Source organism: Ostrea edulis, chromosome 2, assembly GCF_947568905.1.
Source record: "Ostrea edulis chromosome 2, xbOstEdul1.1, whole genome shotgun sequence".
In the NCBI taxonomy this organism is placed as follows: domain Eukaryota; kingdom Metazoa; phylum Mollusca; class Bivalvia; order Ostreida; family Ostreidae; genus Ostrea; species Ostrea edulis.
In genome coordinates, this window is record NC_079165.1 from 104,594,643 (window position 1) to 104,612,111 (window position 17,469).

The 17,469-nt window shown below is 36.0% G+C and overlaps 1 protein-coding gene across 2 annotated transcripts in view; it reads right to left on the reverse strand.

Annotated features, from left to right (window-relative positions):
• LOC125667296 (uncharacterized) overlaps positions 1–17,469 on the reverse strand; it is a 93,451-nt gene that overhangs the window by 55,370 nt on the left and 20,612 nt on the right. For both annotated transcript variants that reach the window (XM_048900725.2, XM_048900724.2), the window contains exons 5-11: positions 10,889–10,963; positions 9,812–9,891; positions 9,503–9,623; positions 8,280–8,386; positions 7,950–8,076; positions 6,601–6,720; positions 5,782–5,983 (exon numbers count right to left, since the gene is read on the reverse strand). In XM_048900725.2, the coding sequence (XP_048756682.2) occupies positions 5,782–5,983; positions 6,601–6,720; positions 7,950–8,076; positions 8,280–8,386; positions 9,503–9,623; positions 9,812–9,891; positions 10,889–10,963 (832 nt within the window). The remainder of the gene's footprint in view (positions 1–5,781; positions 5,984–6,600; positions 6,721–7,949; positions 8,077–8,279; positions 8,387–9,502; positions 9,624–9,811; positions 9,892–10,888; positions 10,964–17,469) is intronic.

The following is a 17,469-nucleotide window of genomic DNA, read 5'->3' on the forward strand; positions in this document are numbered from 1 at the left end:
TGAAATATCATAACGATCAAGTGAATGGTTCCCAAGATATTGAGCGAACATGTGATCTGCCGACCGACAAGTGCAAAGCAATAACCCCATTTCTTCTTTGAAAGTGAGCATAAGTAATTGTTTACAGAATCTCATATACAATCACATGAATTTAGAAATATGGCTGAAATGGGTTTCCGTACTTCGGAAAAACGTAAATACTGACTATTACAATGACATTAATGGGCTTCCATAATTCTAGAAAAAATTACAATCGGAATAATGCATTATGATTATTAATTTACACTCGTATTTAACCAAATATAATACGCACTTTTTAATTTTTTTTATGAGAAGGGACACATACTACATACCACTAAAGGTTTTTGACCCATTTTGTTTTAGTCAATGCAATGTGCACTTGATTTTTCGCCGCGTTGTTTGCTTATCTAAATTATCTTACACCCTGTAACTAATTATTATGAAACAGCCAATTAAAATTTATCATCGTGCATTTCTATAACTGCCATGATATTATGATAACGTGACTAGCACATGTTTTGTGTACACGTCCTTTGTCACTTCATTTGTAAGATTTCTGCATCTTGCACGCTTTACGTTTGAGTTTTAACTTTCCTTTTGCAGTAAACGACTGATGTACTTACCCATCTAAATGCGAAATTTTAGAGGGTTATGTTTGAATTATTCATTTAGTACCAATTAAATTACTGGCTTTGATTATTGATATGTTTTTAATTACCGAGGGGGGGGGGGTGTTATATCTCACCTTGATACGTCATTTTTCGAAGCTTGGGCGATGTTTTGATTGAAAGGTGAATATAACGAACAGTGATCAAACTCATAACTCCTATAAAGGTGAAGATAACGAACAGTGATCAATCTCATAACTCCTATAAAGGTGAAGATAACGAACAGTGATCAATCTCATAACTCCTATAAAGGTGAAGATAACGAACAGTGATCAATCTCATAACTCCTATAAAGGTGAAGATAACGAACAGTGATCAATCTCATAACTCCTATAAAGGTGAAGATAACGAACAGTGATCAATCTCATAACTCCTATAAAGGTGAAGATAACGAACAGTGATCAATCTCATAACTCTTATAAAGGTGAAGATAACGAACAGTGATCAATCTCATAACTCCTATAAAGGTGAAGATAACGAACAGTGATCAATCTCTTAACTCCAATAAGCAATACAAAATAGATAGTTGGGCAAACACGGACCCCGGGACACACCAGAGGTGGGAGCAGGTGCCTAGGAGGAGTAAGCATCCCCTGTCGACCGGTCATACCCGCCGTGAGCCCTATATCCTGATCACAAAACATTGAACGCTCGCATTGGCTATTTAATTGATATAAACTTTAAACAAAGAAAATATCGAGTCTGTTAAAACTTTACTGCTACAAACTTTCGAGCTTTGCTGAAATTAACATTATTTCCCCGAAAATACTGCTATGTAGTGTGTATAAGGACAATATTGCCGTTTTCTTAAAAACAAATTTGCTGCACTGTATACAAATTCTAGTGCATGCTTTTTTGAGAACCTGCATTATTTCCACAAAGATTTCTCGTGAAGTTAAATGCGATTGTACACACGAATGGTATTTCCACAATTTACAGGCCCCAAAAGGGGATGCGTATTAAATATATTCGGCAAAATATGGTAAATGTGATTATCTATATCTGACTGTAGAATAGTCTGAAAGCGAAACCATAACAAACTGAACGCGTGTTCCTCGTCTTACCCCGGAAGATTCTCGCAGAAATAGTCACATGGTTTAGGCTTTGACACACTTTCGAAGAGGCCTCGACGGGGAGTATGGTCGGTCGTAATAGACAAATACCATTTTCAAATATTTACAATGCTTTTCCAACCTAAGAAAGCGAGCTATTACTTTCTTTACTATAAAATATTTACTTACAAGTTATTTGTTTCATGTTTACGAATCTATTTTTGTAGTTGATATATCTATACACACGTACGTCGCATGTGACACTTATTGACTTAATTTGCTTACATCATGTATTCATGCGCACTACATTTAGTAACGTATTGAGGAGACTCATTTAAATTACATTGTTATAAGAATATCAACATACATGTATGATATGTCTTCAAAACCTAACGAAGTTGTTCAAAAAAAGCAAATGAAAATGTTTTGAAGATCTTGTGCGTGGGATTTATTTGCTGTCGGTGCAAGAATAAACAGAAAGTTTGTGAGCCGAGATAAATCCGCACGCCGTTGACAGCAAGGAGCATCTCGCTTCGCGAGCCGACTCAAAAATATATTGTTTCCCTTTGAGAACAGAAAGCATGCGCTCCGAGGAGATATAGTATCTAGCAACGGCTAACAGTACTTGACAACGGGTGATATTATACAGTTATTGACTGGGTTCGAAGACAACAGCTGTTTTGTTTGACCCGAGGACGGAGCTGATGCCCGAAGCCTACGGCTTCCACAGAAATTAGGGGATGTGCTATATCAAATACAATACAATGTTTCAAACATTTTGTTTTCTTCCAAAATAGGTGCACCATGTACATAGTATAAGTAGAATATGACAGTGAGGAGGACAATATACTCCACCACCGAACCGGTCGCGGCATTCTCTCACCAGAGGGCGCGTTACGCAAGCTTCACATACACCTCTGTCAACGCTTGGAATCACGTGACAATATAATCACATGGTATAAACAATCATTCTTGGTTTCCTTTCCCTTTAAAAGTTCGGGCAACAGGTGATACATCAGGCTCTTTTCATAGCCCACTGACACTTTAATAAGTACATATTTACCATTCAGCTGTTTGTCTCTTATTTTACAAGTTTTGTCATATTTTTACAGCCTTTCTTACTTTTGATTCCATGTTTACATTTAAATCTCAACCACGTGTATGTCCTACATTCATACGCATATTGCGAAGTAGTTCCAAATTTATGATCAGAAAACGGTGATTTTAAACAATTTACAGCAAGCATCAATTTAATTGCACCAAAAACATATCATAATATGACTAAATATTTAGTCCAAAACATAAATGTTGGATAATAGAAACTTTTACAAGATTTCTGTAAAAAGCCGTTGACAGAGGTGTAGTGCGAGGAGCGCACGGAACTCTGGGTAGAGAATGCGGTCGCGGTAGTTCAATGGTAGAGCGTTCGCTTCGTAACCGAGAGGTTGTGGGTTCGAGTCCTGCTTGTGCCATGTACGCGTCAAACCTAAGACGTAAATATAGGTAGTGATTGCTCCTTCGCCAAACGCTCAGTATTTAGAAGTGAAAATCTCAGGTCTTTCGAATAATACACAAAAATCGAATGTCCCGTCTCGCAGCACGCGTTGGTACGTTAAAGAAGCATCACTGCTACGGTCCTGAGCGTTTAGCATAGGTCTAAATTTGTGGTACATCACGTACAGCTGGTTACGTCTCAGTATGAGTGAAAAATTCTCGACGGGACTTAATAAAAACAAACGGGCAAACGACCCTCTCTATCTCCCTGAGTCGAGACTTATGGTGCTAAAGATCAGAACAAAAAAGTACGGACAACGTCAACTCAGCTAGGCAGTAGCACATTTCTGGAATGACCTTCCAGATGACATCAAGAAGTCAACGTCTCTTGAAATTTTCAACAACAACAAAATGTCTTAAAACTCATTCTTATCAATTAGGTTTCTAGAGGCAAACATTTATCAATTGTAACTGTTTTTAATTATCAAACATCAAATAAGCAACAACTAAAAAAGAAAAAGAAAACAAAAAGTAAAATAAAGAAGAAAAAACCCACAAGATTGCTACACGTAGCTATGTCCCCAACCGCCGCTAAAAAAGTTGAAGCACAAAAGTCCCATAACTCTTGTAAAATTTGTCGAATCAAAATGGCGGCGTAATATGATCTACTACATATGCTGACTAACAATCCTACAAAATATGAGCAAAATCCGTTGACCGGTTTCTGGGGAGCTGGGTCAACAAAGTGTTCCTATAGTATAGCATGTACATATTCAACAAAGTCCCATAACGCCTGTAAAAATTGTCGAATCAAAATGGCGACGTAGTATGATCCACTACACATGGTGACTAACAATCCTACAAAATATCATCAAAATCCGTGGAACGGTTTCTTAGGAGTTGCGTCCACAATGTGAAGTGGGACGGACGGACACTGGTATGTCTATGTCCCCTTCAGCGTTGCGGTGGAGGACAAAACACACCTTTTAGCTATTGATCTTAATTATAGTGTTTTATTTTGATAATTTTACAGATATATAAGCAAACTTCCGCTAGAGTTCGTTTGCACGCATACCACACTCTTCCGTGCAGGCATTGTGGGATGGGGAATTCCTACGAACTACACTGTACTTTTCTTAAAGATGGCGGTGGGGGTCATCAGAAAGAAATGACATCAGCTACAAAATCATACTTTTTCCCATAGCAAGTTGGTAGTAGGCTCACAATGTTTCTTGTCTCTACAAAGACAAGAAGTGCAGCGACTTGCTCCGATTTTAATTCATACTTTGTTTCGTATGTGTTGCATTGGCGGATCTAGAGGGGGTTAAGGGTGTCACAACCCCTTTGATTTGGGAAAAAAATAAGAGTGAGAGATACCAGAGTATAGTATTGATTATATAACAAAAAGATTCATTTAAATACATCCGAGAAGAAGCAATGTTGAACTCTTCTATAGGAGAGATCAAATGATCGATGTCGGATAAAAATCTAAATTCAAATACAAGCAGTTAGGCGGAGGTGGGGGGGGGGGGGGTAAAAATTCCTGAAAGTTTATATCAATCGATATCATACTTTCAATATTCATCAAATTTAGTTTCAAGGGGGAAGAGTGGGGGTGTTGATGAAAACTATGTGAATTTAGTTCTCATCCCTTATAGCAATAAACGTTGTAAATTCGATTGCCATTTTAAATTCTTTTGAAAGTGGTAGCTAACCTATAATACCCCGTGCAGACGATAAAAGAGTACAAAATAGATATCATGATATCAACAAGTTATGTGTTGAATCCCCCCTCCTGGAAAATTTTCTAGACCCGCGCCTGTGTTGCGTCTGAGTCCATGTTTTTTTCTTTCTTGAAGTGAAAGTAGAAAAGCTACATTTACTTCAATGTTTTATTGAACTTTTCTTTCCTTTTTTCTATATACTTCAACTTCGTGCCTTGCAATTTCAATTCATTTATGAAATTCTATGCACCTCTGATGATAAGTGTACAATTATTGCGCTATGTAATTAGGCCGCGTTGTAATCGCGGATGTACATTATCCCAAAACGGTATATGTGATGCGGTATATGGTAGCTAGTGTCTCTGTGTGCTGAGACGCAGAGGACTATGGGTAGTATGATATATAAAATCTTATGTCATGCTGTCATTTAATTTCATTTAATTGTGTTTTATCGTTGCATTCCTCTTTTTACCCATGTAAAACGCTCTGGGGTAAAAATATTCGGTTTATACATACATACAAACATACATACATAAATACCAAGGATAGCCCATGAAAATGTATTTCCAATGGAGTCATTTGATGTACGGATATTGAAGCTAGGGGTCGTTTATGTTGAAGGAAACCGGAGAACCCGGAGGAAACCCACGTGTCTGAGCGGGCAACCACCAATACCCTCTCACATACACTGGCAACGACTGCCGATCACGGGAATCGAACTTGGGTCGCAGCGATGAGAAGCGAGAGCGCTACCCGGACACCCTAATTTGAGTAATTTGCTTTCTATAAGGCACTATATAAATTTTATTACTATTGTTATACCATCCATTCTTGTAGGCTGTGGTTACTGTGTACTGGTGGATATCTGGTGTCCCCTGGTAACACTGGAACGCCCCCATTTCGGAGAAGTCCACGTGGGAGGAGTTGATGACAACCGTCTCAAAGCGATTCCGGTCGATCAGCTTCCATTTCCCATACAATTTAGAGCTGAAGGAACACGTCTTTCGTGGTGACAGCCCGTCATCTGAATAAATTAAATGAAACAGTTATTCTCTGGAAATTAAACTTTAAATTGTTATAATCTAATGAATATTTAATTTTTATTCTATTCTATAATAATAATAATAAATTATTTTATTTAGACAGGATAGCACAATTAGTACAAATGACTAGTTTACATTGTGGTCCTGTATAAAACATATTCACAGACAGATAAATGAGAGAATATAAAAATAGATAACACAATATAAAATATATACATAAAATACACACACGATATCACTGGGGGAAAAATAAACATATACACACACATATATACACACATACATACATACATACACATATATACACACACACATATATACATACACACACACATACATACACATACATACATATATATATATATGCACATATATACATATATATATACATATATATATATATATATATATATATATATATATATATATATATACATACACACATACATATATATATATATATACATATATATTCTACATTTTAAAAAAAAACTTGATAATGTCGTCATGGTTTTTTAATTATTTATTTCAATGTCACATTTTTTTGTCCAATAAATGATAATGATAAACCAATATTTTCCGTGTTGTACATCCTTACCACATTCTCCACAGGTCTTCAGGCAGTGCCGATAAAATTCGGAATGAGGACGGTCACACATTCCAGAATCTTTCAACTTTCCGCATTCTACTTCATCGTCATCTTGACAAACTGCATTATCTAAAACAGTTTTAAACTTTATTTAACGAACAAGTTCTACACTACTTTTCATCGATTCGGATATTGGCACATATTGATGCGAGTAGATACCGGAGTACCCGGAGGAAACTCACTTGTCCGAATGGACGACCACAGTACCCTCTCGCATACAGCCACTGCCGGTCCTGAGAATCGAACTCGGGTTGCAGTGGTGAGAAACGAAAGCGTTAACCACTAACTTGACCTGGGTACTATATAGACTAGCTGCAGATTTGAATCTCTCGGAAAAAATATTGGGACAGATCAGAGCTTATAAAAACATTCGATTTACGGCGCGCGCGCGAGCACACACACACACACACACACACACAAATTGCACACGGTTGTGGCCTTATATCGTTGTATTCTTATATTGCCGTCTCATAGATAAGATTTAATATAAAAAAATTCTAACATATTTTCCTACTACATTTGTGTTCAAACATTCCTTTAAATATTCATTAGGACTCCATACGACCCGAGAATTCACAGCTTCAAGTGATTTCGTTTGTTGATGTAGCCACGTTACCTGTAGGTAGCCAGTCGATTCGAACTCTGTTGCTATTAGTATATATTCATAATATTCAATACAAGTTATGTATTCGGTCTTCATCATAATAACAAATAATTAATAGAAATTAAAATATATATAGATAGTTCATTTAAAGGTAGAATAAGCCCTTGATTATTGAAAATGGCTACGTCAACGAACGAAATCATTGAAAGCTGTGATTTTTCGGGTCGTATGGAGCTTGAATGAACATTAGAAGGTATGTTTGGACACAAGTATAGTAGAAAAATATGTTAGGAATTTTTTATATCAAATTAATGAGACGGCAATACAAGAATACAACGATATAAGACTTCGGCCGTGCGCATTTTTTTTTTTTGACGCCGTAAATCGAAGGTGGATCTGTAGCTCTCTGATCTGTCCCAATACTTTTTTCAGAGAGCTACAGTTCTGCAGCTATATATAGACAGGTATATAATGCTTTATTGTTTAAATCGTCTACACAATATTTTCTTACGTGCCACCAAATCATTACTTAGGACATCTAGGATGACAAATATGTCTCCAAATCATTACTAATGACATACCCCCCCCCCCCCAAAAAAAACCCACTAGAAGCAGTATTCCGTAGAGAAGTATTATTTCGTCCCAAGTTTTCTTATTAATCACATGCAATAATCAGAGTGTTGTATGAACTTACTTATTTTTCTCATGTTTAATTTAAAGTAGTTTAATCCCGGTGGTGCCAGCCCATCCAGGTCCATAGGGCATATAACACTAACATACAAAAACGCCTCAAACGTCTCCCGTAGAACTATGGGGAAGCGCTGAAACAATTTTTCAAACACTTTAAATATCTTATGAACGATGATTCGACGGACAGTATCTTACATGTAGTACAATCAAATAAATGAGAAACATTTCCGCTTTGTGATCATTTCTTTTCTCTATGAGAAAGTACAAGTTCTTTATAATATAATGTGTACCAATTTTATGGTTAATTTAAATCCTGACCGAGAAACATCCTTACAATGCAAAATTGCGGTTCGTTGTGGTGTCTGAATTCTGTTTGGGAGGAGACTATGACGTATTTAAAGGCGCCCTGCTGCCATCCAGCCCAACAATGTAGAGATATTACTGAAAAGAAAAAAGGTCTAAAAAATATCTGGAATAAAAGATATATGATATTATACATTGCAATCTCTTCAATTGGATGTTTTCATATGATTTGATGTAGTTGCCGATAGGGGTGAAATAAATTAGTATCTTTTGCATTCTAAAGCACGTATTTAATGTATATTGATACTTGGAATGAATCAATAGTAAAAGTAAATCTATAAATATTTCTTCTTCAGATTTACCGACCTTTGATAATTATCGATATAAATTGTGACATGCAAATGACCTTTTAACTTTTAACAAGCAAGTTAAAATACATTATATATAAGAAATCTAACTGGTTTGTATCGTGAACTTTGCCCCATTATACAACTGACCCCGAGTTTTCATTGTTTTCATACACCCCCCCCCCCCCCCCCACACACACACAAACAAACTAGACGTACACTGGCTTCTTGAGTTATTTCCCGCTTTTGATAATCAAACAACGGAACAAAGCTCAAATTCAAATCGAGAAGAGCAACTGACGAAGAAGTTGGTGTTTCAGGGGGTTTTCTATGGCTGTTAAATACCACCTGTTATTAGACTGAATCTGTATGAATCCGTTTATAAGGTTCATGGCGAGTGTGACCCGGCCAGCAGTTTATGCTTATCCTTGTGGACACCTTATTCCACCTTTGGTACCAAGTTTCCATGAGTCAGTGTTTGCGCTTCTCAAAATATTGTATTCTTAAGGTATTTATGAGATTGATCACTGTTGGTTATCTTCACTTTTTCAAGAATGGAAAGTCAAGTGGGGGATAATTATGTTCAATGAACTTTGAAATTAAAAAATTCATTTAATTCAATGAAAAAAAAAATGTAGTTTTGGTAGAGAGTAACTGGGGGAAAATTAAACGCCCTGCGAGACTCGAACTCCTAGTATACATATCAGCACCTTTTAACCTACTGAGTCAGGAAATATACTTGAAAAGGGATAAGAGACATGTTACTAATATTTATTCTACTATGTATGATTTGAAAGGAAGTCGGTCGTAATGGCAATGTGTTATTTATCCAAAATGAAATAAGTTACATAAAGACTATGACTATTCTTATATACATAAATTATTCTTATATAGATAAATTACTCACTTCGACTCGTGTTAGAGAAGGGATTGCACGTACTCTTGGAGGGAGGTATAAAAGTCATACCGCCACTTTTACTACAGTCGACCTCGATAGAAGAGTTTCGCCATTCGCCATCGCAAGTATCCTGAAAAGACGGTGAATATGTAGCATGAGAACAAAGTGAGGTTTAATCTTCTGTCCCGTGGTCGACAAAAATATTTGAAATTAAAATCAATTTGAATTATGTATCAAGGGTGAATAAGATGTTTAAACTTGCAAATCAAGATAGTTGTGGTATCGCAAAAAGAATGAACCATAATCAAAGCAAAAAACCTTCATTGTGAGACCGCTGATGACCCGTAGGGAGAATCCACCAGAAATGGGACATGTATAGGACGACGGCTTCCAAGTGGCTGCAAGAGGCAATATAAACAACAACACGTGTTCTATTTATGAAGACAAACACGTGTACATCCTACACGTGTCTACATCTCTAAATGAAAGCTTACAAGAGGCAATATAAACAACAAGTGTTCTCTTTATGAAAGCATACACGTGTACATCCTACACGTGCACGTGTCTACATCTCTAAATGAAAGCTTACAAGAGGCAATATAAACAACACGTGTTCTATTTATGAAGACATACACGTGTACATCCTACACGTGCACGTGTCTACATCTATAAATGAAAGCTTACAAGAGGCAATATAAACAACACGTGTTCTCTTTATGAAAGCATACACGTGTACATCCTACACGTGCACGTGTCTACATCTCTAAATGAAAGCTTACAAGAGGCAATATAAACAACACGTGTTCTTTTTATGAAAGCATACACGTGTACATCCTACACGTGCACGTGTGTACATCTCTAAATGAAAGCTTACCAGAGGTATTATAAACAACAATGCGTGTTTTTTTTATGAAGGCATACACGTGTACATCCTACACGTATTGTTGTGTATATCTCCAAGAGGCAATGTAATAACAACATGTATTCTCATTGTTAAGGCATACACGTGTACGTCCTACAATGTACGTGTGTACATCTCTCGATAAAAGCTTACAAGTTAACATCTTGTCAAATTTTATCAAGAGAAATATACATGTAGGCTATTATACACATTTCCAATAATAAAATATAAATTTGAAGGTTGTCGTTAAAAGCATTTGGTATGCAAGCGATCACCAAGAGATAGATATCGGAACAAAAGAAGATTTGGTTTATTTTGCTCATGTAATGAAGATCCAGCGTATAGCATTCGAATTTAATTTGTGTTGTTATAAAAAGGTGAATCTCATATTGCATTTCATTCCTTATAAGTCTCATCGTTGACTGAAATGACATCATTCTCATGGAAGAATTGGTTTCCTTCCTCGTAATAAATTATCTTCTTTGAATTCTTACCAATCCAAGGCCATTCATCATATATCATTCTGCTGTCATCGCACAGTTCGGGAACATTTCTTTTCCTGACTGGTCCTGAAAAAAAACCCCCAGAATACCAGCTTTGTATTGTTTAGACTACAGGGTAGTGCAGCACAGATTTTATGTAGGTGTTGGGCCATCACTGGGAAAAGAGAACGTTAAAGTGTTATCCAAACGTCAATCAAACGTCACTCACTGACTCCCATAGAAACTCATTCCAGTTTAAGTATTTCCTGGATCAATAGATAATCTAATTATCAGAAACTAATCGCTTTTAAAATTCTAAAAAGAGTACTACATGTTGAATTCACTTGAGTCTTTTCTTATCAAAAACGGCGTCTTCCAGATCGTTCTGTGTCTCGGGGGAATCGTCAAAATGTCCAGATAAGGACACAATCATGAGATTTCTTGAGAATTCGATAAAATGAGAGTTAGGTGGATAAACATAAAATGTTACATAGTAATATTAACGTACGCAGTTTCACTGTATGTTATTTCTTGATAAAAATATTAACATGCACGCAACCTTTCAATTTGAAGTAAAGAAAAAAAACGAATGAAAGAAACAAGTTAAAAAATATACTAGTAGATAAAAGGTGAAAATAACGAACAGTGATCAAGCTCATAACTCCTATAAAGGAATACAAAATAGAGAATTGGGCAGACATGGGCCCCTGGATATATCAGAATTGAGATCAGGTGTCTAGGAGGAGTAAGGCATCACCTGTCGACAGATCACATCCGCCGTGTGCCCTATATCTTGATCAGGTAAACGGAGTAATTAGAGATGAGGAAAATGTATAGTTTGTTTGTATTGCATGCATCACCCCAAAACACAAACTATACATTTATTCCTTACATATTGCTTTGGCAATTGCGCATTTGTTTATCCACACGCTCATTAACAATATGTTATTAGATATTCAGAATCATAAAGTAATTGATATTTTGAAGGTGCAACGTACAATATTCACCGAGACCGGAGGACGAGGTGAATATTACACTTCCATGGTAGCTAAAGCATCGTATTGATCTCGAAAATGTCATTATTATCTATCATGCAATTGAATAATCTAAAACATTGAAACCTATTTCTACAGCTTACCAAACAATACCTGGTCGGCCATCTTTGATTACCGCTAGAGTGGAAGACCAAGTCGAAAGTCATTTTAAGACGCAGGTTTACATTGGACGATCAAAGATTATAACCGAAATCGTATCAATTCAGGAATTCCCTTATATTCACCTCGAAGGCACGTGGAAGTGAGCATAACTTTCTATTTCTTTTAGTTTGTTGTTTCTCAACTCTTCAGAATGTTCTGAATTATCAACCATAAAATCACTGTCATTATTATATGATTGAATGATTTCGTGCTTTCCAACAACCTAGGAAAAATAGAACGTTGTATTCACCGACGCGTACCTTTTAGATGAATATGGCACATTTTTAAAATTTCTCAAACATTGAACCAAAAATGAATTGAGAATTTGAAAATCGATACGATTGGCTATACTTTTTTATCATTGGATGAAAATTCACGTTTCTACTTACTGAATCTTCGACTACCTTGCACCAATTGTAAAGAAAGGATGACTTATATCGCGAACTGGAGAAACAATTTCTGATTTATAGCAACATCGTCCGTGGTCTAAAGGTAAGTTCTACATGTGCAAGTAGCCGGCTTCAATGTTTTAAATCATTCATTTATATGATTAACATAAACTTGCGTCTCTAATTGCTTTTGACTACGTCTTACATCTGGCAGTATACAAGGATGGCCAACCAGGTAGCGTTTCGTTGACTCTGGTAGCCAGTTTCGATGTTTTGAATTATAGAATCGTATGATAAAACAATGCCTTAGCTACCTTCAAAGTACAATATTCACCACGCCCTTCGTGTTCGGGAAATATTGTATGTACTTCGAGGTGAACTATTCACCGGAAAAATGTCAATAATTTGTGTATTATTTACTGTTTGCTATTATTCACTTTTTGTAATTATTTACTTATTTCTAGCAAAATAGAAAGACTATCAAAGGATGATTTTGTTGGCACATTCCTTTAAAATTTCATAAATTACTACATTGACATAAAATATATTGACTCTTAGGGGAACAAATCCAAAAGATCGGACGATAGATCCGGGTCTCAATCATGACAAGTTAATAATTTATAGATATGAAATAGGATATGTCGCGATCTATGCCAAGGTTATCTCACCAGAACAAAAGTAAGTCTATTAAACGAATACTGTTTAAAAAAAAGTTCTTTCCTTTTTTTTTCTTTGTCGTTCATGTCTTAACGATTTCACTACGTAAATTAAGTGATTCACACATGACGTAGCTTTAATTTTGAATTTACTCATTCTAATGTGTTTAAAGACGACAATAAGCGACTAGGATGTGCCAAGGAAATTCACTGATCAATACCAAGTACATTTCTAGAACCCAAAAGGAGTTCGTAATCAAAAGTAAAGAAGTTGTCGATTCCCAGGCGAGACAATATGATCAGGGTAAATTGTTAAGCTATATCGTCAACAAGAGGTCCATGGGCCACAACGCTCACCTCGGTCACCCTGGACCTGCTATTTATCCTCTTAACTCCATGATATATATTATGTCCTCAAACTCGCTCGAAATAACTGAAGTCATCGCGCTTTTGAATTGGGAGAGACGAGTTGCTCAGCAACGATTTCAAGTCCAGTCAAAAGAGTAATAAAATATTTGTTCTGTAATTAATATCCACCTGTGATGTCCTTCTGTTGTTTAAGCGTTCTATTATTTATAAGGAATGGAGAGTTTCAGACAGCTATTTAGTAATATTCTGTTGAGTTCAAATTCATCATTTTTCTAAAAATCAACAAATCCCCCCATAATATCCCTCTGTCACTATGGAGCTTTTTTTCTTTTTGGTTTTAAAATGTCTTGATAAATTTCAAATTAAAATATAAAGAAATAGACGGGATTTGAACCTAAGACCTTTTGCATAGAAGTCAGAAGCTCTAGAGCACCCGATGACAATCGTTGGAAATATTAAGCAATGGGATATTTTATATCATAAAACTCTATTATGATATTTAATTGCATTTTTATAATTATAAAACATATCTATCTAAAGTAAAGATAAATTGGGGGTGGATCCATGTTCTCCTACCTCTCTCTGAGATTCCTTAGATATAATGGATATCAGCACCTTCGGGACCCCAACTCCATTAATTTTAAGAAATAAGAGTTATTCAGACAGCAACCTAAAAATAACCTGTATCATGGTTAACCTTTACCGCAAATAGCTGAGTATGCGTTCGAAAAGAATACTTGATTCTTTGTTGCCGTATAGCGTACTAGTACGGACGATCCCACTGATGACCAGTCATTTAAGACTTTTGTGTTTTAGGAATTAGATTTACAGAAATTAAGATAATTTGAAAGATTCATAGTTTCAACGGTATGAGTATGGAGCCCATGGTAGCTGACCAACGATTGATATGTGGTTTAGCCCATCCTTTATGAATCTTATATTTACATATTTTCATCCTCTGAACTTGTATAAGTTGTATCTCTAACCAGAAATGAAAGTTTGCATTTAAACAATAAAATGCTTTCTTTGTTGTTTCATCAGGCGATGAAGGTAGCTAGCATTGCAGAAAAAATCATAAATTTTTTCTGCAATAATTGCCTCATATTTGTAAAGAAGAAAGCTTTGTAATAGTGCAATCATTATCTTTTTAATTTATTCCCCCAAAAGGTATCAAGCTTAGTGTCAAAAGGTACCAAGCTTAGTGTACGAAACTATCAGATACCAATATGCAATTAAATCTCAGTACTCGTTAGATCACATCTTTATACAAAAAATCCAGAGTGGTGATTCTAACGTCAATTTCTAACTTGTCAAAAACTTATTCCTAACGTGCGTAACGTACGTCTGCGTGTTAATTTGTCATATGTCGGCATACCTTGATTGTTATTCATTGAAGTGTTACAGCTTCACTAGAATCATTGGCAGGCAACACAAAATTGTGACAAAATTTATAGATTAGTATAAAGCATAGAAACAAAAAATTTAAATCAGGCTTTGTTTTTATTTGTGTGTGTGATATCTCACTCGATATTTTTTCATTCCCAGATCTAAGTGAAATGTCACAAATGTTGACCTATACTTGGCGCTTACGGCTGCAAAGTGAGAACTCTAGATACAGACAAGTCTACTCCCGGCTGAGAACTCTAGATACAGACAAGTCTACTCCCGACTGAGTACTCTAGATACAGACAAGTCAACTCCCGGCTGCAAAGTGAGAACTCTAGATACAGACAAGTCAACTCCCGGCTGAGTACTCTAGATACAGAAAAGTAAACTCCCGGCTGAGTACTCTAGATACAGACAAGTCTACTCCCGGCTGCAAAGTGAGAACCCCAGATACAGACAAGTCAACTCCCGGTTGCAAAGTGAGAACTCTAGATACAGACAAGTCAACTCCGGGCTGCGAACCCCAGATACAGACAAGTCAACTCCCGGTTGCAAAATGAGAGCTCTAGATACAGACAAATCAACTTTCTGCAGCAAAGTGAGAACTCTAGATACAGACAAGTCAACTCCCGACTGCAAAGTGAGTACTCTAGATACAGACAAGTCAACTCCCGGCTGAGTACTCTAGATACAGACAAGTCAACTCCAAATATATATTCCCCTATTGTATTATCATTATTATCATCATATTGTATACTTTCTTACATATTCATTGAATATAGCATACACTGATTGTAGGATGGTGAGGGGTATATGAAGCTTTATTCACCTCTGTCGTTATTGTGTCCAATAAAGAATCAGAAAGTCAATGTTAGAGAGTTTCAAAGAGTTCCTCCCCAGTCACGTGACCAAATAAACCAATCAGATAAGTTCTTACGTAATATATTATGAAGTAATGATAGGCACATCTATTTTGCACGTGTTGTGCTCATACTAGCATGCATGGGGTATAGGGTATAGGGTATTATGCTATCCAACTAGATTGAGTATTATTAAATAACCGGACTTCAACAATTCAAATCCTTTTTACTCAAGAACTTTGTAAAGTAATTCATTGTTTAAAATCCTAACATATCAGCAAATAGGATGTATGGGATGCCATTTTACTATTCAATTAATTGATATCAAGACTTTGAATCAAGATTTGAGAATTGACATTAAGTATTCGAATTCTTGATATCAAGAATAATTTGTTGATGTAAAGGATTTTTTGTAGATACTAATATCTATAATAAATGATATTGATATATATATATAATTTGTTTTGATTTTGTAAGCAATTCAGAATGAACTTTTTAGAAGGTTATTGATTATATTTAGAAATTTAGAAGATCAATTAAATAGAAAGATTTCATTGAATTCTTTATGAAACACGAATCGAACCACATTCTGACTATAGCGTTGATTCAATGTTTTCACATCACAGTACAGCGTTCGTAAGGTTTTCATCTAATCAAAGTGTTACCAGTGTGGTTTGAAAATCGATCGAGGGAATTTACAAAGAAAGACCGACAGATAGACTGAAAACTTGTTGGGAGAGAGTCGAAGATACTTGTCGGCAGTGAGGACCAAACCAGGAACGTCAAAGCAATAAAAAAAAAAAAAAACAACTCCGGATCTGTAAAAGTTGTAATTTGCACTGATTGATATGTAAGAACACATTATTAATTACTACTTTGTGATTACATATTAATGACGCGAAATTTACAAGGCTAAACGAGCAGTCCTTGGGTCACAACATACAAATAAGAACCCCACCCGTCCTCAACTATCATAGTCGCGGAATAAAATTAACATGCGACATATAAGATTGGTCAACCAATCAGGTCTAGATCGTCGATCCGTTCCTGGTATATTCTCACGAGGGGCAATGGTCTAAACAGTTTGAATAACGTGTCACAGCAGGTGTGGCACGATAAAGATCCTAACCTACTCAAAGGTCGTAAGCGCCGAGCATAGGCCAAAATTTTGCAGCCTTTCACCGGCAATGGTGCCGTTTCCATGTGAGTGAAAAATTCACGAGAGGAACGTTAAACAATATACAACCAATCAATCTAATGCTCTTACATAAAAGAGACTTATGTATTTGAAACAATTTGTTTACGCACGATTGACTTTCTTTTGTTAATGCCTAGATACTAATTGCATGTACATGTAGGAGCGATTTCGGTTACTTATAGGCTATACTATCAAAATTACTGTGGCGCATACTATATATATATAATATGATTACGGCGTGACCGTTGGAGCGAGCGCAGCATATCTGAATACATTTTCAAAAAATTTATATTGAAAACAAGGAAAACTGATCTGGTTCACTGTCAATTCGTAGGATTACTGTCTTGCTCTTCTCGCCAATGTAGGAACCAGTTTAGCGGGAAATGCAACGAGCGTGTTGTGACGTAGCCTGGTAGTTGTGACGTGACTGTTTACATTTCTTTAGACAATATTTCAAAAAGAAAAAGAAAGGGGGAAGAATATGATTTTCATCCTTTCCTTTCAAATAAGAAAGGTTTGTAATACTTCAAAGATTTTTT